The following is a 27,800-nucleotide window of genomic DNA, read 5'->3' on the forward strand; positions in this document are numbered from 1 at the left end:
CAGCTGTGACTAATAGCTGAAAGCCCAACCAATTTCTGAGACATAGTTACAAGTGAAAAAGCTCCTGCGCTCAGGGTGCCCGAATGTGCCACAGCCGCAAGACTAGTAATAGTATATAGAAGGCAAGGATTTCAATAAGTGGTCTCTGAACTAAGATATTCAAAGAAATGGTGGAATCTAAGCATGCGTATATGTGATAATTTATTAACATAGGCAAAGCAGAGTGCAACGCATTTCGGAGTTTTAAATACTCCTTCGTGATGCACAAATCTAAAATACAGTGAAAAGGAAATTTTACAGACGTTACAATTCAAAAGGTGAGAATAACACAGAAGGGAAAGAACAAGAAAAAATGCATAATTAAAAATGAATGAATAGTGAGCTGATGAAAATTCATGTTGTAAAATACAAGTCTAAGTAAATTGATGTAAATATGTTAAAAACACAAGTTAAAAAGCCGTACAGGAAGTAATTGGATATAAGAATAGTTGATTATTCAAATTGCATAATACCTCAAGGAAAAAATGGTGCAGGCATATGGGAATAAGGAGAAATAATAAGCATATCCTGAAAACAAGGAAACTGGCAGCGGTTGAGCTTATCACAACTATGTGTGTACCTAAAGATCTTTCTAGATGATATAGATTTAATAAGAATAAGGGGAAAAGACAATATAGCATGGGGGCTCACAAACCATAAAAAGCCCAGATAGTTATTACTAGGGAAAAAGGGTAATAAGAGAGCACACAATTCATGTAGGTGCCTGTCTGTATACACAATGGGGAAGGAACATTCCTTGAATCCGCGGTAGACGGGTAAAATACTTGATAGATCTGTGCATATATTCTAGATGTCAGAACGTAGAAATGTAAATCGTAGGCTGCTCAAACTAAATATAAGCTATGTTACAAAGCATTGATTATCTTGCTGGTTTTCCTTTCTTTTTCCCTAGTACTAAGCTTTTTATGGTTTGTGTGCCACTATACTAAATTGTCTTTTTCCCTAATCATGTATTCTTCTTAAATCTATAAAGATCTTTATGCGTGGAATACCCCTTTAAGGACATAGCCATGATGAGCTATGATATACATAATGGTCTTATAGTCGAGGTGCTATATGGATTACTGATACAAATTAATTTAGGCTATTTTTGATGTTCTGTATAGATTGTATAGGCGTTATCTATTATATATCTTCACAAAACCAAATATATTAAAGTGGCCTAACTGTACATGTGTGTTTATTTACTGGACATGATGGTCCATCCTCCGGATAGGTTCAACCTCCAGGACTCTGTCAATGAGCACAATGAAGTGGTGGCAACGGTTATGCACAGCAGTATATATTAATGCTGTCAGTACTCGTCCCATGCATTTAGGACTGCTGTGGTATTGGACCCCACAGAATATACATTGATGACTGCTTCTGAGATTAGCCCATCAATGTTTAAGCCTTGGAGATTCCCATTAAGTTGTAGACAGAAGGTAGATGTTGGCCAGACAATCATTCTGCCGACATCTCTCTTCCCTTGATATGCTCATCTTGTAGCTTTGTTACTACAATAGAGGGAAGAAGATAAGTGTCTGCTGGACTCCTCTGATGCCACTTTTCCCCTGGAAGACATTTGGATCCAAAAGCTTGAAAGCTAACCTGCCTGATATTGACTTCACCTCAGCGGTGAAGCTGAAGGCTCATGGGCCCGGGTGCAAAAGTTTATCTTGGGGCCCCCCAACTTCTCTTAACCCTTAATGCAGAGTCGTAACTTGAATCTTCTGGGCTCCAATGCAAAACCTGTAATTGGGACCCCAACTATAATGCTTTATTTATAGTACTGGGCTCCCTATATGGAGAAGAAAGGCCTTATGGGCCCCCTAAGGCTCCTGGGCTGGGGTGCAACCGCATCCTCTGTATCCTCTATAATTACGCCCTGAGTCCTGAACACCTGTCATGTTTTTGATAGGGCTTTACTATGATTATTAGCCTTGTTATATGGCTGCAATATCCTATATATACTATTAGGCAAGTTTTGGGGGGAAATAATTAGCATAACTCCATGCCATTCAAAGTCAATGATCTGGTCTGATGTATTTTTCCATCTGCACGGTCCCATACTAGATGATATTCTCAAGCACTGCACAAGTAACTGTTACAGAAATATCAGCACACGCTTATCTATAAATTATGCAGATTCAGATTCATGGGTTTACAATTCAGTTATCAAATATATTTTCTTATCTCTTAACCCTGACCTTCACTTCTCGCCCCGATTACTGCTCAGGTTTATGACTGATATTGTAGCCAAAGAATTCCTCACCATGAAATACGAAGATTTAAAGACTCTTCACTAGATAGAACTCAATGATACACACAATAATGATAAGCTCGTTCTTGCCTGTCACGTCCACCGAGGACACGCTGGATCCGTAACCTGCAGATCTCACACAAACGCACCCCAAACAGTGTCAAACAATGCAGACAACCGCAATACGGAAAATACTGTCCCTAAATAACCTAACCCAGGGAGGGGACCTGCTTTAACGCAGGTAACCCACCTTAAGAAGGGCAAACCTGGCCACATATCTCAGCCACTAGCTGACCCTACGTGGGATAGGAGATAACAAACAAGATGAAAAGATAAACCACTATACTTAGCTTTAGAAGACACAAGCTAACAGGACCTCCAGCTCTGACTACACCCAAAGCAAGGGAGTGACTGTGATTAATCAGCTCAGAGCTAAGCACAAGGCAAGGCTAAATAGACCTGACAAATACCCACAGGTGAGGCCAAACTTGTCTTATCTAACACCACTCCCACCAGGCGAGAAGACAAAGAAACACACACAAAACCAACACCAGACCACCTAGAAAGAAAGTGTTACCAGAACTGCCGCAACATTGCCACTAGTCCTGATATACGAGCAGGAGCGGATGGATTATTTGTAACTAGTCATAAGTCGTGTAGAACATTACAGCTACATTATATAATTGAACAGTCACCCTTCATCTTTTCTAGGTACATAAGGGATGGTGCTGCATGTTGTCATTGGCCAGGGCATAAAATCGAGCTGATTTTTGCAAAATCAGATCACGTTATCCCGACCTGATTTTTAGCAAAAATTGACTGAAAATAGTTTTACAAATTAAAGGTGCAGGGTGTCCATTTTCTATGAATGTGGCTCAGTTGTTAGCACTCTTGACTCTCACTGCTGGGGTTACAGTTTCCAAACCCATCAAGGATAACTTTTTCTAGGCCTTTGAAAAACTCCATCTAGATATTGCCCTCGGTAAGATTTGAACCTACAATGAAAACACTGCAAAGCAGCAACGCTAAGAACTGAGCCACCACACTTGTCCTTTCTTCTATGGATGAAAAAAGCAACAAGAATAAACACAGGGAGAACATAAAAAACTCATCCAGATGTTGGGAAACAACAGCCTCCCCCCAAAAAAAACCCAATCATTTTGCAGGCATTAAAAGTGCCAATACACAAGATACCCAACACATATTTGATCCATTGATACTTGACCGAAGTGACAGAGTAATAATGTCTCCAGTAGTGGCCCCAATAGCTAGTGTTCACCTTTGTGGTGCCAATAATAATAGTAACCCTCTTAATTGCCCTAAGTATAGTGACTCTATTAGTTATCTCAGTAGTAATAGAGACCCCCACAGTGGTCCCAGTAATAATTGTGTCCCCTACAGTGTCCCCAGTAGTAATAGTGACCTCAATAGTAGTCCCAGTAGTAATAGTAACCTCATAGTGGCCTCGGTAGTAATAGTAACCCACATAGTGGCCCCAGTAGTAACAGTGGCTCCCATAGTGGCCCCAGTCATAATATTTTCCTCCTCTATTGGCTTCCAGCCTGGCAGTAACCCAAAAGGTGTTTCACTCATTCAGTTTGCAACTCCAGTTCAGCGGCGGCTGCCACTACAAAGACTGTGACCCCTGAGGTCTCCCCCCAGCATATGTGCTGTGTACAGGCAGGTAAGATTGCATGCAAGACAGGAGGTCTTATTCCTAGCTAGAAAGGTCATTGCATTGAGGTGGATGGACCAAAGGGGCCCGACCCTGGCAATGTGGAGGAAAATTACCAACCTAACCATACCCTACAATAACCTAGTATACAAAGCACGCAAATGCCCAGAGAAGTTCCAAAAGGTGTGGGGCCGCTGGTGCGACTCATCACTGACCCTGTTTCCATCACAGCCGCTCACCTTGGCCATATCCACACTAAATAGATGGCGCTGAAAGCCTGCGACTGCTAGCCGAAATGAAGGAGGGCCTGATTCCTGCGCATGGTTACCCACTTAAAGGGGTTGTCTCGCGGCAAACATCAAAATTTTACATTACCCCATTACCCCTGTTACGCCCCGGCATAAAATAGCAATTTAAAGTGGTTTTTAAAACGCTTGCTACTCACCGATCCGACGAAATATGGAGTTATAAAAATCTTCTCCTAAGATGGCCGCCGGTCCTTTCCCAGGGATGCACTGCGGTTTTCTCCCATGGTGCACCATGGGTCTTCTCCCATGGTGCACCATGGGCTCTGTGCGCTCCATTGATGATTCCAGCCTCCTGATTGGCTGGAATCGGCACACGTGACGGGGCGGAGCTACGATGACGACGCGGTGACCAGCTCTCCGGCACGAGCGGCCCCATTCACCAGCCAGAAACACGGACTGCGCAAGTGCGTCTAAAAACGCCAGAAGACATCAGAATTAGACGGATCCATGGTGACGGGATGCCAGCAACGGAGCAGGTAAGTGAATAACTTCTGTGTGGCTCATATTTAATGCACAATGTACATTACAAAGTGCATTAATATGGCCATACAGAAGTGTATAACCCCACTTGCTGCCGCGAGACAACCCCTTTAAGATGCTGCACTAAAGGGTGCCCCGATGGCTTCATCTCCTAATACACTCCACTCCTCCGATCGACGCATTAACACGTGAGCTACATGCATATATGTATGTATATAATTACTCCCATGGTAGACATATGTGTCCCCCCACTACAATTTTTTATGTTACTATCCTTCTTCATAAGCCAACACCATCTCATATCACCTACCCCCTCCTCTCCTTCACCTCTATCTACAAATGGTATATAACAATGTAATTATTATGGCCGCAAGGTCAACCAACCCTTAATATTCATGTATAACTCTGTACTGCTAAAGTTTTTATTGCTTCTGACATGTTGTTTACTTGTCAATAAAATGAGTTTAGGGGGCGTGGCTTAGCTACAGAGCAGGAAGGACGTGTTCCACACAGCTCTCCTAGACGCCCTTCTAAAAACTTAAAAAAAGAGAGAATTCTGATTGCCACGGACACAGAAGCCGACCCACTCTACACTGAGAGGAGCCCTGGAGACTCGGAGAGGGATTGGGGACCTCCGGAGTTCTGCAGTAGGTGAAAAGACCCAGTGGCCTGGAACGCTCCCTGCCTTCACCCTCCCCCGCCATCTTCTTACCTCGGACCCTGGGCGCCAAAGATAGCTCTGGATCGCTGCAGCGGCGTCTCTCCCCATCGAGCGGACCCATGGCGAACACCAGTGCTGGGTGAGTGCCTCTGCCGGCAAGCCGTGACGGGAGCACTCTCTGCTGACAAGCCCATGGGGGATCCCAGAGGCACTTCCTCTCCGCACCTGAGGAGACACCGAGACGCAGGGACATCCCTCTCCTGCCGGGGTGAGTCGGCTGTGTGCTGTGAGGTGAGCGGAGTCTGCACGTGCCGACGGCCTAGTCTGCAAAGGGAGGCAGGGACCCCCCTCCCCTCTCCATTTAAACCTGCGGAAGGTGCCGACGAGACAACGGGGAGACCATCCCCCACCCACGCTCCTTCTACCTCTCTGAACTCAATACACCAGGCGCTGCCTGGAGCATCTAGTGCTGGGACACCTGTGGTTTGGGAAAAATCCCCTCTGCTAGAGGTATAAAACGGAGCTGCAGAGGGTTTTCCAGCCCCAGCTCCTACTTGCCCTGAACGCTGCAGACCGGGGTATTAAACATATTAAACAAACTAAACCAATCAAAGATGATAAACACCAGCCAGTAGACTATATACAGAGACGAAGAGGCATATATACCCACAGTACACCCAACAACTCAGGAAGGACATCATAGCATAATACAGCCCTCTGAGCTTGTGAGACGCTACTTGCCTCTAACCAAACGACACTCTGAGCCCGAAAAACTCACATAGTGGCCAGAATCCTCCCAGTGACCACCGGCATAAGGGACCCTAGGAAACAAAACCTCTCTTTTCCGCACCTGGGAGCCTAACGAGAAGGACGCTATGCTTAACTAACAATTACGTAGATACCACCGAGACTTCAGCAAAACCTAACACAAGAACTGACTACAAAATGGTCAAAACCAACAGAGATAGAAGCAGAGACGCATCTGACACACCAAAACAAAGCAAAAACCAACTAGATATGGATAAATACTTAAAGAAAAAGCATCATTCGCCCGCGGTGCAGAGATCCAAAACTATGCATGAAGCCCCGAATGACCAAGACTTGAATGAATCTGACAGAGACAGCGGCTCAATACATTCAGATCAAGATGAAGAACAGGACAGAGGCCCAATCTCTCGCTCCTTTATCAAAAAAATTCTGACCAAGGCTCTCTCCCCGGTCATGCAAGAACTTGCCGACATCAAAACAGATGTCAAACACATAGGCCGCAGGGTAGATGACCTTGAGAACTCTCAACTGGAATTATTTCACCACAGCGAGGCAGTACAGAATAATTTGCTTTCCCAACAAGACCATCTCAATCAAGCCTTCCTTCTCTTGGAGGACCAGGAAAACAGAAGCAGGAGAAAATACATCAGAATAAGAGGCCTCCCAGAGTCGACGGCACCAGAGGCTCTTAAATCTGCGGCCATACAAATATTCGGCTCCCTATTGGGCGAAGAGAGAGCTGATAACATCACCATCGAAAGAATACATAGAGCCCAGAGACCTAGACCCGCTGCCTCAGCCCCTCCACGAGATGTCATATGCAGACTACTCAGCTACGTAGACACTGCAGCTATCTTTCAAAAGGCACGAGAGACCCAAAACATACTATTTGAAAACAACAAAATACTGTTCTTTCAAGACATAGCACCAAGCACGCTAGCTAAAAGGCGCATCTTGAAACCGTTAACAGACGCCATGAGAACGAAGAAACTCCCGGTGAAATGGCTTTTCCCATTCGGCCTAGCCACCTTCAAAGAAGGACAACAAATTACCATACGAACTCCAGAAGACCTGGTCAAAGCATGGGAAAGGCTAGATATCCCACCGATTGACATCCCTTCCTGGCTACCAGTACAAAGTCAACAAGTGATACCCCAACTCTCAAAACCGGAGGACTGGAAGATTAGCTCAAAACTCAAGTCAACCAAGAAGTCTCAATCCTTCAACAACTGACCAACCATAACACTCACCCTCTAATTGGACGGTCCGCACCCTCGACCTGAGGTTGTTGTCTCGAACGCTCCACACTTGTCTCCCTTATCTCTCTCTCCCTCTGATCCCCTCACTACGATATCCTACCCTCACCTAACTTTTCAGGACAAGAACAAGTCATCACAACCGGATGGAGAACATTACAGCCCCTGCGGAGGGGAAGGAGGACATTCCCCCCCCCCCCCCCAAGCATACCAGAGACTCGTGAGTCATGACCGGCTGCCTGCGGCTGGTTCATGGAGGGGGGTGGAGGGGAGGGGACAGTCATTGCATTGAATCTGTTTTTTTTTCTCTGTGGAGAGCCCTCCTGTTGACCTGGGGTCCCCGAACCCATAGAAGCGCTCCACATAGTGAGACGCAGCGGGAATGGGGCGACAGACCATCGGGACAGGTCTTATCTCAAACTTTGGTTAATTCTTGTTACACTGTTAATGGATTACAGTTGCAAAGGTTTATCAACATATAACTCAGTTCGGTTAGTTCCAATAAGAACAGGAGATGTCGAACATTATAAGCTAAATTACCTCACAGATAATATCGCACAAAGACAAATCTTTTACTTTCTCTGTCATTAAGTCTCGGTGGTCTACTTGAATCAATGGAGTGCGTCCAGCCACCCCCCAAACACGCAGGTGGGATCTGTCACCTAGGCCTGACCCTCTGTGCACACGGCTTAGTCCTTGCAGCAGAGGTCTCGACTATTGTTTGGTGGCTCTACCCACACCTGGGTTTCTGTAGACCTCACTACCCGCCACACAAAGTGATGGGTTATGTTAAAAGTTTTTGTTGTTCGGTCGTCGAGTTGGGGCATCCGAGGATAGGGAAAACACGAATAGACTCTATTTGCGTACAAATTAACATCCACACATTATGGCTAACATAAGATACACATCCTTTAACCCCTTGAGTGGCACGCCCGGAAAATTTCCGTGACGAGCTCCACTGCTCATAGCAACATAGCCAGGAAGATTTCCGGGCTATGTATCACTATGGGAGCTGCAGAGCACAATGCCTCAAGCTGTGACATTGTGCTCTGCGTGCACAGTCCCACAGAGAACAAAGCAAGGGCTTTGAAAAACCAGCAGAAGATATTGCCGATATGTCGGCAATCTCCTGCTTTGTTTACAGGTTGCCATAGAGACCATCGGCTTGTCAGAAGCAAGTCGATGGTCTCTGTGGCAGGGAGAGCTTGGTGCTTGGCTGTCAGAGGACAGCTAGGTACCTGCTCTTACAGCAGAGATCAGAGAAAACCTCCGATCTCTGCTGTGTTAACCCCTTACATGCTGCAGTCTATGTGACTGCAGCATGTAAAGGGCTGTCACCATCGAACCCCCGGAATGTGATCAGGGGTCCTGATGGGTCCCTGTGGAAGTCCCCTAAAGGGACAAAAAATAAAAATAAAAATAAAAAAAGTTAAAAAATTATAAAAAAAAATTATAAAAACACTTGTCTCCCTTTACTTTGTAAAAAAATCAAAAATACAATCACACATGTGGTATCCATGCATTGTAATGACCCAGAGAAGGAAGTTAATGCATTATTTAACCCCTTAATGGCATGGCCTCTTTTTTTCTTTTTTCCCCATTTCTGTTTTTCCTCCCTCCTGTTTAAAAAATCACAACTTGTCCCGTAAAAAACAAGCCCTTATATGGCCATGTCAATGGAAAAATGAAAAAGTTATGGCTCTTGAGACACAGCTGCAAAATTAGTTGAAATTCAATGATTAGAGCATTTTAAAAAACCTGCCCTGGTGGGCACGACAGGGTGGTAGGAAACCCGCCACTCAAGGGGTTAATGTAAGAGGGATGAACACCCCTGAAAAAAGAAGTCAAATAATGTTATTACTGAAAAAACTAAAATCGGAGATAGTGTTCCTCCAGGAAACCCACTTAAAACACAACCGCATACCAAAATTCCCCATACATACATACAATCAATGGTTCCACAGTACATATACATCCGCCTCAAGAGGAGTGTCCATTGCAATAGGGAAAAATGTCCCCTTTACACCTACTCTCTAGAAAATAGACCAACAAGGCAGATACATTTTTCTTAAAGGCATAATAGCAAATAATAAAGTGACCCTCGCTAACCTCTACGCCCCAAATCACAACCAGGTCCTGTGGCTCATATGCACCTTATCTAACTTTGCAGATTTTGCGGAAGGGCTTACAGTTATAGGCGGAGACCTCAACTTAGTTTTGGATTTCTCCAAGGACACCACATCTTCCACCCCATCAGTTCCCGACAAACATATATGCAGACTCAGAGCTACCCTTTCTGAACTGAACCTGCAAGACATCTGGAGGACATTACACCCTGAAGATAGGGAGTACACATATTTTTCCCACACACACATAACCTTCCACAGACTAGACTACCTCCTCGTGTCTGGAAAACATATCCTAAATGCTCGAGACGCAGATATTGGCTAAATTACAATTTCAGATCATGCACCGGTATCAGTCTCGCTGCCCACATACAGCCTTCCTATCAGAGAATGGAGCTGGAGATTGAATCCCACACACTAAGCGATAAACTCCACTGCTCAGCAATATCAGATAAACTAAAAGAATTCTTCGAGATAAACGATACCCCAGACATTTCTACACCGACCATTTGGGAAGCCCATAAAGTTTTTATCAGAGTGGAATTGATAGCTTTAGGCACGAGTGTGAAGAAGCAAAGAGAAAAAGAAATAGACTCACTACTAGCACAGATATCTAACTTAGAGCAAATTCATAAACACTCACTAAATAACAAAAAACTCCAAGAACTAAAGGACCTTAGAGATAAGCTCAAAAATACCCTTAATATCAAAGCAGCAAAGACCCTCCTTTTTTCTAAATATAAAATCTACATGCATGGAGACAAAGGCTCCAAGACAATGTCTAACCTCATCAAGAAACAAAAAGAAAAAACCTTCATCCACAAAATAAAAATAACAACAGGTCAAACTGCAGAATCAACCCCTGACATTGCTGCAGAATTTGAAAAATTCTATAAAAATCTATATAACCTCCCCAGAGATGGTCAGAGAAAGGAACATGAAAATCTTAACAACATAACTCAATCTTTCATAGAGACCCTCACACTACCCAGCTTATCTGAGGAAGACAAAGACTACCTGCTATCCCCAGTCACCTCTCCTGAGGTCGAAAAAATTCTTAAATCCATTCCTAATGGAAAAAGCCCAGGGCCGGATGGACTACCAATCCTATACTATAAAACTTTCTCAGAAAGCTCATCCCACACTTCACAAACCTATGCAACACACGCCTAGCAGGCGGAAACCTACCCAAACAAGCCTTAGAAGCATTTATCACTTTGATCCCAAAGGAAGGGAAAGACCCAGAACAATGCGGCAATTATAGGCCTATTTCCCTACTTAACGCAGACCTCAAGATCTGGGCTAAACTGTTAGCACAACGCATTTCACCTTTACTCCCTAGATTAATACACGCAGACCAAGTGGGGTTTGTAAAAGGTCGAGAAGGGAAAATGAACACATCCCGCATTATTAATGCCATCCACTACGCCAGACTTAACAAAATCCCGCTGGTCCTTCTGGGAACAGATGCCGAAAAGGCCTTCGACAGGGTGAGCTGGAGTTTTATGAGAACCGCACTACAGAAGTTTGGCCTGCCAAACCAATTCATAGAGGCCATATTCAGCATGTACTCAGCTCCCACAGCTAGACTCCAAATAAACGGAACTCTGTCAGGGCCTTTCGCCATCACCAACAGGACCAGGCAGGGCTGCCCACTTTCCCCCACCCTCTTTGTGTTGGTCATGGAAATCTTACTTCAGCAAATCAGACAACACCCCAATATTAAAGGGTTAAGAATTGGGAACTTCACACATACAAAAGCTGCTTTCGCAGATGACCTGCTGATGCTCGTGACCAACCCGGAGAGGGCCTTCCCCGCAATCCTAGACACCTTTGAACAATTTGGTAAAATCTCAAATTTTAAAATCAATTATGAAAAATCAGAGGCTTTAAACATCTCAGCCCCAATTAACAAGACTAATCATATGAAAAAAATACTCCCCTTTAAATGGCCTGTTTCCAGCATTAGATACTTAGGGGTCACTATAACTTCAGATCCAAGTCTCCTCTACAAGACCAACTCCCCCCCCCTTCTCCAAAAAATACAAAACCAACTTCAGAATATTAAAACCCCTCTGCTGTCGTGGCTGGGTAGAAAAAACCTGATATCAACTTATATACTACCATATATTCTTTACACCCTACAAACAATCCCGATAGTAATCCCTAGCAAATTTTTCTCTAATCTACACAGAATGTTTCAGACATTCATCTGGAATAAGCGGAAGCCGCGATTAGCATTCTCTTACTTGACACAAAAGAAACCACAGGGGGGCTTTGGCCTACCAGAAATACACACATACTACAAGGCGATCCATATGGCTAGATGGCTTGATTTAGTGGACTACAGACTAGACTCACCTTCACTTAATCTAGAAAGAACATTAATGGACGAAATTGGACAGTTCCTCCTTTGGACCAACAGCAAAATGTCATATAAAAAACAAACACTCAGCCCGACACTAAGAGGCACAGTTAAAGTAATGCACTCCATCAAAACAGAATGCGGAAATCAACAAAAACTATCACCAATGACACCTGCATCACTGGTCCCCTCCATTATAGCTAATAAGTTAATAAAAACAACCAACACCTGGGCAAAACTGAAATCCCTGACAATCCAAGACATCATTAAAGGAACTAAAATAAACAACCCCTCACACATTGAACCGTTCTTTCCAAATCACTCCTTGAACTTCCTGGAAATCTCAAGCATCTACTCCTTACTCAAAAAATTCCAAGAGAAATACCAGAGTGGGCTGCGAGACCCGCTGTGGTTCGAAACATACCTCTCCCTCCCGGAGAGACCAAAGAAACTCATGACACACCTATACAGAGGCGTACTACTGAACGCCGCGCCTGACAAGCCGTGGTTTCTCAGAGTCTGGGAGGGAGAATTAGGGGCGACCTTTGACAGGGAAGAGACTAAAAAAATTTTGACAAACTCCCATGGATTTTCAAAATGTGTTCGCATCCAGGAAAATTCATTCAAATTAGCAACACGATGGTATAAGACCCCAGTCTCGATCTCCAGACTTGACGCCACACAGTCCGACAGGTGCTGGAGATGCAACTCAGATAGAGGGAATCTAATACACATATGGTGGCACTGCCCACAGATCAAGCCTTTCTGGCAAAACATCACAAATCAGATAAACAAAATCTGTAACACTCTGTACACGCTCACCCCTGAGGAAGTCCTACTCTGGAAACCCTCAAAGCAGCTCACACCCTCGAAACGTAGCTTCCCTACTAGCTTAATCATAGCAGCAAAACTACTTATCCCACCCCTTTGGAAATCAAACCAAATACCCACGATAGCACAATGGAAAGATAAGTTATCACAAATTCATAGATTTGAAGAACTAGCTGCATGGGAATCCAATATGAGGGAAGAGTTCCTCAAACTCTGGTCGCCGTGGTACACATACATGAAGGAACAAACAACATAAAATTGCCCAAGTATCTCTAAACGGGGTGTCGCATTATTATAACTAATAACAGCACACCTACTCGAATGCTCCTCTCGACGACCTAGTTTCCCACTCCCCCTTTTTTGTTTTGTTATGTTTCATACCAATGCTTGCAAATGATGCGCCGTTACGCTGGGGCCTTTGTGGACGGGTGCTATTGGCCGTTCTGATACACCAAATATTGAAATTTAACGCCTCCACCCACCCGCCTCTACTAAGGCGCTTGAGCACCTGGATGGGGCCTTGTTGCGAGGGGGTGGGGGGTGGCGCCTGCTCACACGTGCACCACAAACCCACCGATTTTACTAAATGTAAATCTATACAACTATTATTGTCAATTTATCATACTACATCGCTAACCTAGACTGAACTGTCCATAACCCCTGATCTGACGGTAATGTTGTACAACGGCAATCACTTTGTAAATTTAATTTTTCTGATTGTAAGCGATTACATGTGTAATTCAATAAAAAATGAGATTGTTTAAAAAAAATAAAATGAGTTTAAAAAAAAAAAAAAGATTGCAGACATCAGGGGGAGTGGTCAGCGGCAGCCACCACACCGAAGCTGCCGGGCTGGGGGAGTGAAATACCTGTTGGGTTGCTGCCCAGCTGGCAATGATTTTTTTTACAAGCTGTTATTGGCCAGTAAAAAATCATTACCACCCGGGTGGCAGCCTGCCGCCCCTCTAGTTGCCTCTTGATAGGAGCGTCCCTGCCAACATGTATAAGTATTCTGGAAGGCTAACCATTTTGATTAGGTTTATCCTACCTCCTCCTTACAGTAGAAGGGTACTCAATTATTTAAATTTTTCTTTCAATAAGTCCTGCTGTGATTTTTTTTATCTTGAGGCCTTAATTTGGGTTACTACTATGTATGAAGATTCACAGCTATTTAACTCTGGAGATTACATGCACCCTAAGGATGTTGTGGGTAGGGTTGCCACCCGACCGGTGATTCACCGGCCTGACTGGTATTTTGCCCGCCAGGCCGGTGCCGGTATTTTTTTTAACCGGCCATATAACAGGCCGGTATTTTTAAATACCAGCCCCAACCACCCATCTGACACCCAGGCTGGTATTCTCAGTGATTCCCAACCGGGGTGTCGCAGCTCCCTACTGGTAATAACACTGGGGGGGTCTAATACTCACCTACCGCCGGTGTTCCAGTGCACTTGTGGGTCCCTGTCACTCCTGCAAGCTGCTGCAATGTCCTCTGTGAGTATTGGTGTTTGTTTTCTTAGGTGTAGTGTAGTGTAGTTAGGCAATATTTTTTGTGTACATTTTTTTTGCAGAATTTTGGGTGGGAAGTAGGAGGTGCGTCTTATGGTATATGGGTTGGGGGGAACTATTACTACTTAGGGGGTTACTACTTTTGCTGATGGGGGGGGGGTGTTATAGATAGTTGAATAAAGTGATTTCTTATATCCTTAATTTTGTCAGGTTAAAACTAATGTGAACTGTAATTGACCTGAGCCTGTAAAACTCATTTAGGTATGCCCATTGTGTAACCAAATGGAGCTTTGTAATCAACTGACAATGAGCCATCAATTACTGAATGGAACGTCAGAAAAGGATCCGCGCTCAAAACGGAGTGAACTGAGGACAGATTCACATGTAAGTAATGGTTTGGTATAACACTTACTTGGAAGGAGGGGGGTATGATGCACAGATGCCCCCTCCTCAGAGTGTCCTCCACAAGGTATAGAGCTATGCTCCAAGGTGCATAATATTGATCAGAAAGTTATAGTCAAACGAAACTTTTAATCAGGCAACGCGTTTCAGTGCAAAACAAAGCACCTTTCTCAAGCCATACAGATGGCTTGAGAAAGGTGCTTTGTCACTCCCTCCTGGTGTTTGCAGGCTCTTGCTCCCTCCTGGTTCCCAGCAGACTATTGCTTTCTCTACGAAAGGCTTTAAATCCCTGCCTCCAGAAACACATGTGCCTTCAGCCAATCACAGCCAATGACAATGATGTCATTGAATGGCTGTGATTGGCTGTGGTTCTGGAGGCGGGGATTTCAAGCCTTTCGTAGAGAAAGCAATAGTCTGCCGGGAACCAGGAGGGAGCAAGAGCCTGCAAACACCAGGAGGGAGTGACAGCCTGCAGGAGCGCCGCAGATCGTCTGAAGAAGTGAGTAGTGCTTTTTATTCTTTGCTCCACTGTATTACCGGCGTATAAGGTGACAGTTGGGGGGTCGTCTTATACGCCCCGTCGCCTTATACGCCGGTATATATTTTTATTTTTACACATTTCTGGATGAATTGCAGGGAAGGGGTTATATATTTAACCCCTTCCCGACAATTCACCCCGCGCACGCCGGCAGCCCATTGCTTTCAATGGAGTGGCTGTATTGCCGCTCCATTGAATTCAATGGGCAAACATCGTTCTTCTCTGCTACAGCTGTTACAGCTATGGCAGGGGAGAACGATCTTTACGCTGACAGTGCGGGGGGGGGGGGCCCACTCTTGCCGCTATTGTGGCTTAATAGTGGGACCTGGGAACTTGAGATGCAGCCCACCATGTAGCCCCTCGCCTGCCCTATCCGTCACTGTGTCGTTCCCATCACTTTGTAGAATTGCCCAGATTTTCACACATGAAAACTTTAGCGAGCATCGGCGAAATACAAAAATGCTCCGGTCGCCCATTGACTTCAATGGGGTTCGTTACTCGAAACGAACCCTCGAGCATCGCGGGAATTTCGTTCCAAGTAACGAGCACCCGAGCATTTTGGTGCTCGCTCATCTCTAGTAATCTCCAGTCTTGGCAGGACCTCTTTCTTGCTCCTCACACAACCATCTCCAAGACGTCTCCCATGCATGCCCTATACTATGAAATACACTACCTGAAGAAATCAGGTTCTTACCTACCTTTAAAAACAATCCGAAAACTTACCTATTCAGAAAAGCCAGCAACCTAAGCCCCATTTACACTTAACGATTATTGCTCATAACTAGTTCAAACGACCGAAAACGACATGTAAATGCTGCCATCAGGCACTTTTCACTTGAACAATGATTTTAAGGTGAACCTAAAATCCATTGTTTAGCTAGTGAGAAATATAGTATCCCTCAGCAGACTGTATGGTGTTATCATCATGGGAGGCGGCAGATAGCATTGTAATCTGCTTGGAGCTGCAAAGAGAACAATGCAGCTGTGTGCACAGTTGGGTGTGTGATTAATCACACACTGGGCTCTGCAAACAGCTCCTGGAGGCCCTTTTACATGCAAATGAAGATGATAAAGTGTTAATGGCCATTAACACTTTATGCAAATAGATCACAAAATCTTTCAATCTTTCGTTTGAAAGATTATCTTTGCATGTAAATGGACCTTTACAATACCATAAGAGCAGCTTCTACCCTCACCTATTGTCTTCTTCTTTCCCTTGTAGATGTTAAGCCCTCTTGAGCAGGATTGTCTTTCCCTCTATACCAGTCTGTAACTCATTTAATTCATATTTATTGCACTTATTTCTATCCTTCGTAATGAACTTAAACCCATTTTCATAGAAACACCTCAATGATATTAATGGTACTTTAAAAATAAATAGTAATAACTGTCTTCTTGTGTATTCTAGGTGGCAGGAGGACGTTTGAGCCCTTCGGGTATAAAGGGAACTTCTGGGCCACCCATACCTACACCATCAAATAGAAAACATCTTAATGGGGTTAAATACTATGCTGCATGGTCAGGGAATGTCAGCGTGACTTCCAGTAGTCTGAAATGACATCATGTGCATGCGCAGGCTCCTGTGCAACTCAGGCGCACTGTAGATGATTGCTGGAGACGTCAAACAGCAAAAAAAGAGATATTTTTATGGGGGAAACAGCCCAAACCACAGCACCAGGTGAATCGCCCATTGGACAGTCCACCATTAATTAGCATATAGTGCTTAAATTGACAAATGTGAGCCACCAACAGAAAAAAATAAAGGTACCATTTCATTCAGTAAGCAGTACCACATATTGCGGTCTATACAGCTTATGGTGCTAAAACTTTAATAGCAAAACTGTCTTCAGTAAGCTCCTGAGCTCCCCCTAGTGTTGACTAAAGGCAGCAGAATATCATCCAGTAATTTTGCATTAGGGATTTGGTGCTCGGTATAAGGGTTTGTCTGACACTAGAGATGAGCGAACGTACTCGTCCGAGCTTGATATTCGTGCGAATATTAGGGTGTTCGGGATGCTCGTTACTCTTAACGAGCACCACGCGGTGTTCGGGTTACTTTCACTTTCCTCTGTGAGACGTTAGCGCGCTTTTCTGGCCAATTGAAAGACAGGGAAGGCATTACAACTTCCCCCTGCAACGTTTAAGCCCTATACCACCCCCCTGCTGTGAGTGGCTGGGGAGATAAGGTGTCACCCGAGTATTGAAATCTGCCCTTCCCGCGGCTCTCTACGGATGTATTCTGACATTAGTTCAGGGAAAGTGGTATCGTGTTGGAGCTGCTATAGGGAGAGTGTTAGGTGTATTGTAGGCTTCAAGAACCCCAACGGTCCTTCTAAAGGCCATAAATCGTCTCTATATGCGCTCAGTGGGGCCGGCGGCAGCAGCGCCGACCCCATTGAGAACATATAGAAGACAAATCCTTCTTTTCTGCCACAGCTGTAACAGCTGTGACAGAGGAGAACGATGTTTGCCCATTGAATTCAATGGAACCAGCAATACAGCAGGTTCCACTGAATGCAATGGGCTGCCGGCGATCGCAGGATGAATGGTCGGGAAGGGGTTAAATATATAACCCCTTCCCTGCAATTCATCCAGAAATCTGATACACTAAAAATATATACCGGCGTATAAGGCGACGGGGCGTATAAGACGACCCCCCAACTGTCACCTTATACGCCGGCAATACAGTGGAGCAAAGAATAAAAAGCATTACTCACTTCTTCAGACGATCTGCGCCGCTCCTGTAGACTGTCACTCCTTCCTGGTGTTCTGCGGTGCTCCTGCAGGCTGTCGCTCCCTCCTGGTTCCCGGCAGAGCATTGCTTTCTCTACGAAAGGCTTTAAATCCACGCCTCCAGAAACACACGTGCCTTCAGCCAATCACAGCCAATGACAGTGATGTCATTGAATTGCTGTGATTGGCTGTGTTTCTGGAGGCGGGGATTTCAAGCCTTTCATAGAGAAAGCTTTAGTCCGTGGACCAGGAAGGAGTGACAGTCTGCAGGAGCGGCGCAGATCGTCTGAAGAAGTGAGTAATGATTTTTATTCTTTGCTCCACTGTATTGCCGGCGTATAAGGTGACAGTTGGGGGGTTGTCTTATACGCCCCGTCGCCTTATACGCCGGTATATATTTTTAGTGTATCACATTTCTGGATGAATTGCAGGGAAGGGGTTATATATTTAACCCCTTCCCGACCATTCATCCTGCGATCGCCGGCAGCCCATTGCATTCAGTGGAACCTGCTGTATTGCTGGTTCCATTGAATTCAATGGGCTAACATCGTTCTTCTCTGCTACAGCTGTTACAGCTATGGCAGAGGAGAACGATCTTTACGCTGACAGTGCGGGGGGGGGGGGGGGGGGCCCACTCTTGCCGCTATTGTGGCTTAATAGTGGGACCTGTGAACTTGAGATGCAGCCCAACATGTAGCCCCTCACCTGCCCTATCCGCTTCTGTGTTGTTCCCATCACTTTCTTGAATTGCCCAGATTTTCACACATGAAAACCTTAGCGAGCATCGGCGAAATACAAAAATGCTCCGGTCGCCCATTGACTTCAATGGGGTTCGTTACTCGAAACGAACCCTTGAGCATTGCGAAAATTTCGTGCCGAGTAACGAGCACCCGAGCATTTTGGTGTTCGCTCATCTCTATCTGACACCTATTTATTTGAGGGAATAATCAGAAGAGAATTTTGGACCTAAAAATGTACTAAATCATACGTTACTGTACTATATGTAACATCATACACATTGCAGTGGATCATACATTACTACATTGTATCTAACCTCAACCATATACTGTACTGGATCAATATGACCGATATGTGTAAATTCCACATGAGCCTTGAACAGGGAATATCTGTGTATGTTTATTTAAGCATCAGAGCAGTACAGAGGTTAATAGACAAGTTGTTTCAGCCAAGAGGTTGGGTCTCCGCTGAATAAAAAGCTGGAACGTGAGAGCTTCAGTGCAGCTGAGAAGAGCCACAGGCAGCAGGTAAAGGGGACTCTGCACCAGACTGGGACTGACACATTGTAACTGTAGAGGGACAGCTCATCTCCAGACTGGGACTGACACATTGTAACTACAGAGGGACAGCTCATCTCCAGACTGGGACTGACACATTGTAACTACAGAGGGACAGCTCATCTCCAGACTGGGACTGACACATTGTAACTGCAGAGGGACAGCTCATCTCCAGACTGGGACTGACACATTGTTACTACAGAGGTACAGCTCATCTCCAGAGTAAGGGCGCCTACCCACTTGCGTTGCCGATTTTCGCGCGTGAAAAATGCGGCATTTTTGCGCGTTATTTGCGGTTTTTTTGCTGCGTTTTTTGCAGCCCTCCATTGACAATCATGGGTGCATTAAGAGAAAAATAAGGACACATATGCAACTGACAGTTCCTATGTGAAAAAACCCCACGAAACGGGAAAAAACCCCAGATGGACAAGAACACATTCTATACTAATTGCTCTTGAGAAAAAACGCAAAACATCACAGGAAAAAAAATCGCAAGTGGGTAGGCACCCTAAGGCCGCCTTCCCACGAACGGATTTACGCCGCGTAAATTCGCTGCAAAAATCCGCTGCGTTGCCCCCTGCTATTAGGTTCTATTGAACCTAATAGCACAATGCTCACGATGCGTAATTCCACCGCGGAATTTCGCACCGTGAAATCTCCCGTCCTCACCCGCAGCATGCTCTATTTGCCGCGGGTGTACGCGCTGACGGCTTCCATTGCAGTCAATGGAAGCCGTCCGTTCACGCTATCTCCTGCTGTAACACAGCGGAAGATAGCGTGAAAAAACGCTTCCCCGCCTACCGCCGCCGCGTCATATGACGCGGCCGGCGCGTCACGTGACACGGCCGGCCGCGTCATGTGACGCGGTGGGAGTGTCACATGACGCGACGGCGGTGGGCGGGGAAGCGTCTTCACGCTATCTTCCGCTGGTAAGTATGGGGTCTCTGGGGGGCACCGTGACGGGCTTCACTGCGGAATATTCCGCAGCGGAGCCTGTCACGCTCATGTGAAGCCGGCCTAAGACTGACACACTGTAATTGCAGAGGGACAGCTCATCTCCAGACTGGGACTGACACATTGTAACTACAGAGGGACAGCTGATCTCCAAACTGGGACTGACACATTGTGACTGCAGAGAGACAGCTCATCTCCAGTCTGGGACTGACACATTGTAACTGCAGAGTTTGCTTGCTTTTAAGTAATTGTTGGAGTATTTACATTGACCAATAACCTGAAAAATGAAAGTTCATGCCAGGTCATTGGCAGCGTAAAACTGACTTCTTGCTACATAGCTCTGTTATCAGGGGGCTATATACATCAAGGCATTATTTTCGCTATTTGCACATTGAGGAGACACTATTTACACACTCTATGGCAGTACAATTAGGACACTAGGCACTATATACCTTTGTTATTCTGGGCTATATATTTAAAGGGATTTTCCGAGTTAAGGGAAACCCCTGTCAATGTGTCTCCCATGCATTAAAATAAAAGAAATCAGCAGTTACTCACCTCTTCCCACTCCTCCGTTCATCCTCCGCCGCCGGCTCCGGTCCCCCTATAACGTCACTATGGAGGCTAAACCCATCTACATACATGCTGCAGCAGCCAATGACAGTGATAATGGCTGAGGACTGTAACTGGCTGCTACAGTAGGTTTATAGGATGTCACAACTGCCTGTAAACAGACATTTGGAGACCAGAGCCGGTGGTGGATGATGAACGGAGGAGCAGAGAGAGGTGAGTAACTGTTAATTTATTTTAATTAACCCAGCGTTAGGGGTTCCCCTTACCTTGGAAACCCCTTTAAGCATTATTTAGACATTTTGGTGGCACTATATAGACATTGTATGGCATACTATTAGCACAGTGTATGACAGTATTTAGGCAGCATACAGTTATTAGGGACCTGTATATTTAGGCATTTTGTAGGTCTGTTTGCACCATTAAGGCACTCGTGGTTGTGTTATTTAGGCATTATTTGGGGATATACATTAAATATGGCTCTATTATTTGGGTATTGCGGTAAGTGCTATTTGATATTATTATTTAGCCAGTAATTGGAGATATATCCTTAATTGGATAGCTATTAGCTAACAATGTGGCCACTGTTTTTTTACTGCATGGTTCGGCTAGTTGTACAACTTATAGACGTTCTTCAAAGATGATTATTGTGATTTTATTATTTTTTGTAATATATTTAGCTGTATATTTTTATTTATCATCTGTACCCTGTTGTATGAACATCTCTCCCTTACTTTCCTTCCAGAAAGGAGGGGATCCACATAATATTGCCAAGAGACCTCTGCAGCCTCTGGTCTTGCATGTTAAGGGTCTAAAGAGAACCAAGGGTGTCCTATGCCCAGTCGCCTTTTATGCATGCTCTCACACATCCACTGGGCCGAACACCTCCTACCAGTCTGGTCAGAACAGCCCAGGTGGTGAGCCATTCTTTGATACGACCATCCAGCTTTTCACATCCCAATAAACAGTCTATTAATACTTCATGTGCATGTAATTAGAGAACAGCTGGTGGTCTGTTCTCTAAATACATTGCTGTTGTTCTCTAGCAGGACAGCAGCTGTTAAAGAATGTTATCACCTGTTATCAGTGCTGCCCGTGGAGAACTCACTGTGTGATCTGTATTATCCTATTGTCCTGAGGGACGAGGATTTCATACGGCGTCCCGGACCTGAAGTCAGCGATGGACAAAAAGTGCCATTAAGTGCATGATGGGCACACATTTACACACATCGATTAACGCTCAAAAGATTGCTTTTGAGCAAATTTTGAGCGATAATCGTTGTGCATAAAAGGGCTTTAACTAAAGCCCCATTTACACGCAAAGATGATCGCTCAAATTTGTTCAAAAGATAGGATGATTGATAGTTTGAGCGATCATTTTGCATAAGCTGCTAATGGGCACTAATACCTATTAGTAGCTTATTAGCTTCATTTGCATGTAAAAGAGCCTCCCTGAGCTGTATGCAGATAACAGCAGGTGGTATGTTATCTGCATACAGCCCCTTTGTTCTGCCTTGGGACTGCAGCTGAAAACAACGTTATCAGCACTCCTGTGGAGAATCACAGTGTGTGGTCCCTGCTATCAGCTGGCCGGCCGAACTATGCATTTTAAACTCAATATAAAATCATTATTGATCGGGAAAGCAAACGATGGTAGCATTTACACGTCACAATTATTGCTCAAAAAACATTGTTTGAGCGAATTTTGAACGATAATCGTCCCATGTAAATAGGGCTTACTGCCAGATTCACATGAACGTATTTGTACAGCGTTTTGTACGTGCAAAATTTGTGCGCACAATATGCAGTGAATAGAACCCATTTATTTCAATAGGATCATTCACATGCGCACGCATTTCATTTGTGCAAAAAAAAAAAAATATATATATATATATACACGCAGCATGCTTTATTTTTCTGCGCATTTGCACATTTTAATGAATGGGAGCATGGTTGCATGTTTTTTTCTGCACGCGAATGCGCATGGTTTGCACACTCAAATAACAGTAAGGCCTCATGTCCACGGGGAAAATCAGGCCCGCTACGGATTCTCCATGTAGAATCTGCAGCGGGTCCCTCCTGCCCCGCGGACATAAGCGCTGAAAATAGGAATGAATCAGAATTAACTTACCTCTCACACGCTCCGGATACTTCCTTCGCTGCGGCGTCATCTTCTCTCGTCGCGGCCGGATCTTCTTTCTTCGGCTCGGCGGATGTGCATGATGACGTTGGTGACGTGCCCCGCGCATGCGCCGGGCCGAAGCAAAATGATCCGGCCGCGACTGAGAGAAGATGGCGCCGCGGCGAAGAGAAGAACCGGAGCGTGTGAGTAAAATCTGATTTTTGTGTCCCGCGGATCCGGACGGCTTCCATAGGCTTCAATAGAAGCCTGCGGGAGCCGTCCCCGCGGGAGACCCGCATAAAAATGGAGCATGGTCCAGATTTTTTCATGCTCCATTTTTTTTTAAATCACTTTTATTGACGATCCGCGGGTATTTATCTACCCGCGGATGGTCAATGCATCCCTATGGGGTGCGGATCCGCGGGCAGGAGAAGAGTTAAAATCCGCTGCGGATTTTAATTCTTATTTTGCCCGTGGACATGAGCCCTAAGACACGCAAATGTGTGCACAAATATGCAAAAATATGCAATGACCATTGTGTAAATGCATAGAAAGCCTATGTGACATCGTCCGAAGACCGGTCTCACACATGAGCATATGCTACGGAGTATTACGCAAGCAGTTTGTGGGTGTAATACGCAGTACCAATTTCCCATTGACTTTTATTTGTGCCGCTCAAAAAGATGCTCACGTGAAATAAATTGTGGTATGCTCTATCTTGGCATGTATTACACACTCATCATACACACCAACATAGTGTATAGGAAGTGACAGCACACAGCAAGTACACATATCTTTCGTCCGTGGTCCACTGGCAAATATGGTTGTGTGAGCCCAGCATAAGGCTGACTGTCCATGACGTTGCAATATCCCGCAGCTCCCGTGGATCTCCACTGCGGGAGCTGCTGCTGGGGGGCAGAAGCCAGCTGACGGATCTCCGTGGTGAGCCTATCTGACAGATAGGCTCATCGCGGAGAATCGCCGCAATTCTCAGCATGCTGCGAATTTAATTTACACAGCATTGTATGGAGATTTAAAGTGTACATAACTTTCCAGAATAAGCTGCCTTGTGTGTACAGGAGGAATAATATTACTTCTAGTCAATATGACTTGCATCTTGCATTTTTCCACATCTTCCCCTTTTGCAGGGTGTACATGTGATTCTCAATTGTCTTAGGACAGATGAAAAAAACCTGCTATTCTGCTATGTTGTATATTGATTGGGACACAGAGATTTTGATCTCTATCTGTAAGACACACACCCAGACATGAAAACGTTGAATATGCAGCACTCCTGTATATACGTCACCACAGGTGGGGATGTGAGAAGTATCAAGCCGTGCACGCTTGGTCAGAGTCCAGACTTCTCAATGGGCTCAAATAAGGTATTAGGCAGAAAAGGCGATGTAGACCAGCAGCACCTGGCAAATTGCTTGATGCGAAGAGGATATCCACCACGAGAAGATTTTGAAGAAAACAGCGTATCTTTATCATGTATCCCAGACAAAATAAAAACTGACAGCAACGTTTCGGCTGAAAAAACCAGCCTTTGTCAAGCTTGACTTGACAAAGGCTGTTTTTCAGCCGAAACGTTGCTGCCCGCTTTTATTTTGTCTGGGATACATAATAAAGACACACACAAAGACATAACATCTTCAAGTAGGATAGTGTTCAGCAGTACTGAGCAGTGTGGATGTGAATAATAACAGCAGATAACTCACCTTTAGCTCCAGCAGTTACATCTCTGTGTTTCTCTCTCTCCTCCTTCCCCTTGCCTCTGCTCTCATAGACCGTGATAAGATGAGCATGATTACTTGTCCTCCTCCTACCTCCACATCCTGTTCTGCCATTGTGCTGTCTGCAGCTACACACTTGACAGTAAGCAGTGGACATTAAGTTAAGAGTAGGGAGGCCCCTAGTGGTCAGCACTTTAGAGCAATTTTTCAGCACAAAAACACAATTTTAGGTAAATAAATTGCAGTTTTGTTTGCAAGTTGTTTGAAAACGTAGTGACCATTTAATGTTTAGTTCTTCACCATGTTTACAGCACGAATACTCATATTTATTGTTTTATGCTGTTTCTAAAAAATCTTTATAATATTATTTTTTCTTTTTAGCATTTGAAATGTCTCTGCTGCTCCCAATACTCCTGGCCTTGTTGGCTTCCGTTCTTGGAGGTCTCTACATGTTGGGGATGTTCCGGAAGAGAAGGTCCAATGAGCCCCCTATAGACAAAGGGACCATTCCATGGCTGGGATACGCTCTCGATTTTAGGAAAAACACTGCAGCCTTCTTGAAAAGAATGCAAAAAAAACATGGAGACATCTTTACCATTCAGATTGCAGGCTATTACTTCACCTTCATCACTGACCCTTTATCATTTGGTTCCATTGTGAAAGAAGCCAGGACCAAGCTGGACTTTGAACAGTTTGCTATGGAGTTGGTCGCCAGAGTATTTGGTTACCATACTCAAACCAGTGATCACAAATTGCTGGAAAAGGCAAGTACAAAGCATCTTATGGGGGATGGTCTAGTGGTCATGACCCAAGCGATGATGGAGAATCTTCAAAACTTGATGCTTCATAATATTGGCTCAAGGGATGGTGAGAAAAAGTGGCAGCAGGATGGGCTATTCAACTACAGCTACAACATAGTCTTCAGAGCTGGTTATCTCGCCTTATTTGGAAATGAGACAGCTAAAAATCAAGGAAGCTTAGAAAAGGCCAAGAAATTTGACCGGGACCACTCCGATGAGCTGTTTGGTGAGTTTAGAAAGTATGATAAACTATTCCCACGCCTGGCCTATGCCGTCCTCCCACCAAAAGACAAAATGGAGGCCGAGAGACTTAAGAGGCTTTTCTGGAACATGTTGTCCGTTAAGAGAACCCTACAGAAAGAAAATATCAGTGGTTGGATTACAGACCAGTCCCAGTACAAAGCAGAGAATGGGATGCCAGAATATATGCAAGACAGATTCATGTTCCTGCTCCTGTGGGCATCCCAGGGTAACACCGGACCTGCTTGTTTCTGGCTTCTTCTCTACTTAATGAAACATCCAGATGCCATGAAGGCTGTCCGAGGAGAAGTTGAAAATGTTCTTAAGCAAACTGGTCAACAGGTAAAAGCAGGAGGTCCCCTTATCAACCTTACCAGAGATATGCTACTGAAGACACCCATAATGGACAGTGCTGTAGAAGAAACCTTAAGGCTGACCGCTGCCCCAGTGCTAATCAGAGCAGTCAAGGAGGATATGAACCTCAAAATGTCAAATGGAAGGGAATATGCCATTCGCAAAGGAGATCGAGTTGCTCTTTTCCCCTACACTGCTGTTCAGATGGATCAAGAAGTTCATCCAGAACCGGAGAAGTTCAAATACAATAGATTCCTGAATGAAGATGGCACTAAAAAGACTGACTTCTTTAAAAATGGGCAGCGGCTTAAGTTTTTCACCATGCCTTGGGGGGCCGGCACCACCATATGTCCTGGACGCTTTTTTGCCACTAATGAACTCAAACAGTTTATCTTCTTGATGTTGAGCTACTTTGAGTTTGAGCTTGTCAATCCTAAAGAAGAAATTCCAGGCATTGATCAAAACCGGTGGGGATTTGGCACCATGCAGCCCACCCATGACATCCAGTTCAAATACCGATTACGTTACTAGTTACTTGAGCACTCACCAAACTAGCAGTGCTAATATTATTAAAAAAGTAAGTATGGACAAAGCCTTTTAAGCTGAGAAATTTAACACCGAGTTGTCAATTTATTAATTGCACATATACACCGAATGGCAACATTTTAGAGATACCCATATAATAGTGTGTTGGATTTTTCTTGGTTTTCTGGACCATAGAATTCATTACATCTTGTTCAACTTGTTCTTCTGGAATATTGGCCCATGCAAACTAGGTAATGGACTTGCTGCAAATTCGATGGAGGTATTGACTTGTTTTAAGTAGCTGACAGAAAGGTCCATTGATTCATGCTCCTTGCACCAAATTCGGACTCTCCCATCAGCAAGGTGCAATGAAAATCTGGGTTCATCTGACCAGGTGATATTTCACTCCTCCGATCCAATTTTTCCCTACTGGAGTCTTGTCTTTCTGCTTGTCTTAGATAGAAGTGACATCCACAAGGTTGGCAGTTTTTTTGAAAAAGTGGCACTGGCTAGTTTAGTACCGCAGTGGCTCAGATCACTTGTCTTTTTTTTTCTAAACTGGATTCACACTTGAAATGATGCATGGAGAACCTGCTCTCTTGATTTTCTGCTGCACTCTGGGGTCACATGACTAATTTCCATACAAGGAAGCTCCAATCATGAAAGGGCTAGTGTCTCTAATAAAGTTGCCATTCAGGACTATCAAAGGGGCTTTCAGGACAAAATAGTTAATAGCCGGGAACTCACAAATTGTGATCTCAGGTGATCAGCTGATTTTGCAGCCCATTGTCAGTGCAACACGTCGGATGTCTTCATCAGGAGTCGAAGCAGGAAGTCTTCCGAGGCAGCTTCACTTCCATTGAAATTATTGGGAGTGCTGCCTCCCATTACAATTCGGTGTCCAACCCCGCTGTCAGATGTGGCAGTGCCAAAAGTATAATTGTGAGCTTCAGCTTCAATGGGAGTTAAGCTTCCCTTGAGACTTCCTACTCCGACCCTGATGATTACATCTGGCCGCAATGCATTTACAGCAGATGGGACGATCAGATGAGATGATCAGCTGATCATCATGAATTCCAAATTCAATATAATTTGCGTGGAATACCCCTTTAAGGACATAGCCATGATGAGCTATTGCAGAGTCCCATAGGGAGACCCCGGACTCCTGACATACGTGGGGAACTGGGAGGGTAAAGTTCTGACTTGCCACGGTGCACTTACCTTGCTCCTTCCCGGAGGGACACACTCAG

The 27,800-nt window shown here is 44.7% G+C and overlaps 1 protein-coding gene across 2 annotated transcripts; it reads left to right on the top strand.

Annotated features, from left to right (window-relative positions):
- Positions 1-19,211: 19,211 nt before the first annotated feature.
- LOC136586499 (7-alpha-hydroxycholest-4-en-3-one 12-alpha-hydroxylase-like) lies at positions 19,212-27,129 on the top strand. 2 transcript variants are annotated; one of them, XM_066584618.1, is made up of 2 exons: positions 19,212-19,219; positions 25,013-27,129. In XM_066584618.1, the coding sequence occupies exon 2, from the start codon at positions 25,021-25,023 to the stop codon at positions 26,554-26,556; it is 1,536 nt and encodes a 511-aa protein (XP_066440715.1). In that variant the 5' UTR covers positions 19,212-19,219; positions 25,013-25,020; the 3' UTR covers positions 26,557-27,129. The 2 variants fall into 2 exon arrangements, with proteins under 2 accessions (XP_066440715.1, XP_066440714.1); XM_066584617.1 differs by lacking the exon at positions 19,212-19,219 and adding an exon at positions 20,952-20,989.
- The last annotated feature ends 671 nt before the right edge of the window (positions 27,130-27,800 follow it).

The sequence above is a fragment of the Eleutherodactylus coqui genome, chromosome 12 (assembly GCF_035609145.1).
Source record: "Eleutherodactylus coqui strain aEleCoq1 chromosome 12, aEleCoq1.hap1, whole genome shotgun sequence".
In the NCBI taxonomy this organism is placed as follows: domain Eukaryota; kingdom Metazoa; phylum Chordata; class Amphibia; order Anura; family Eleutherodactylidae; genus Eleutherodactylus; species Eleutherodactylus coqui.

What these genes read in the sequence shown, in the direction of transcription:
- LOC136586499 (XM_066584617.1), top strand. Translation starts at nt 20,965, where the DNA reads ATGATGAACGGAGGAGCAGAGAGAG. An exon ending in GAACGGAGGAGCAGAGAGAG is followed by an intron (nt 20,990 to 25,012) that starts GTGAGTAACTGT and finishes TTTTCTTTTTAG; the next exon opens with CATTTGAAATGTCTCTGCTG.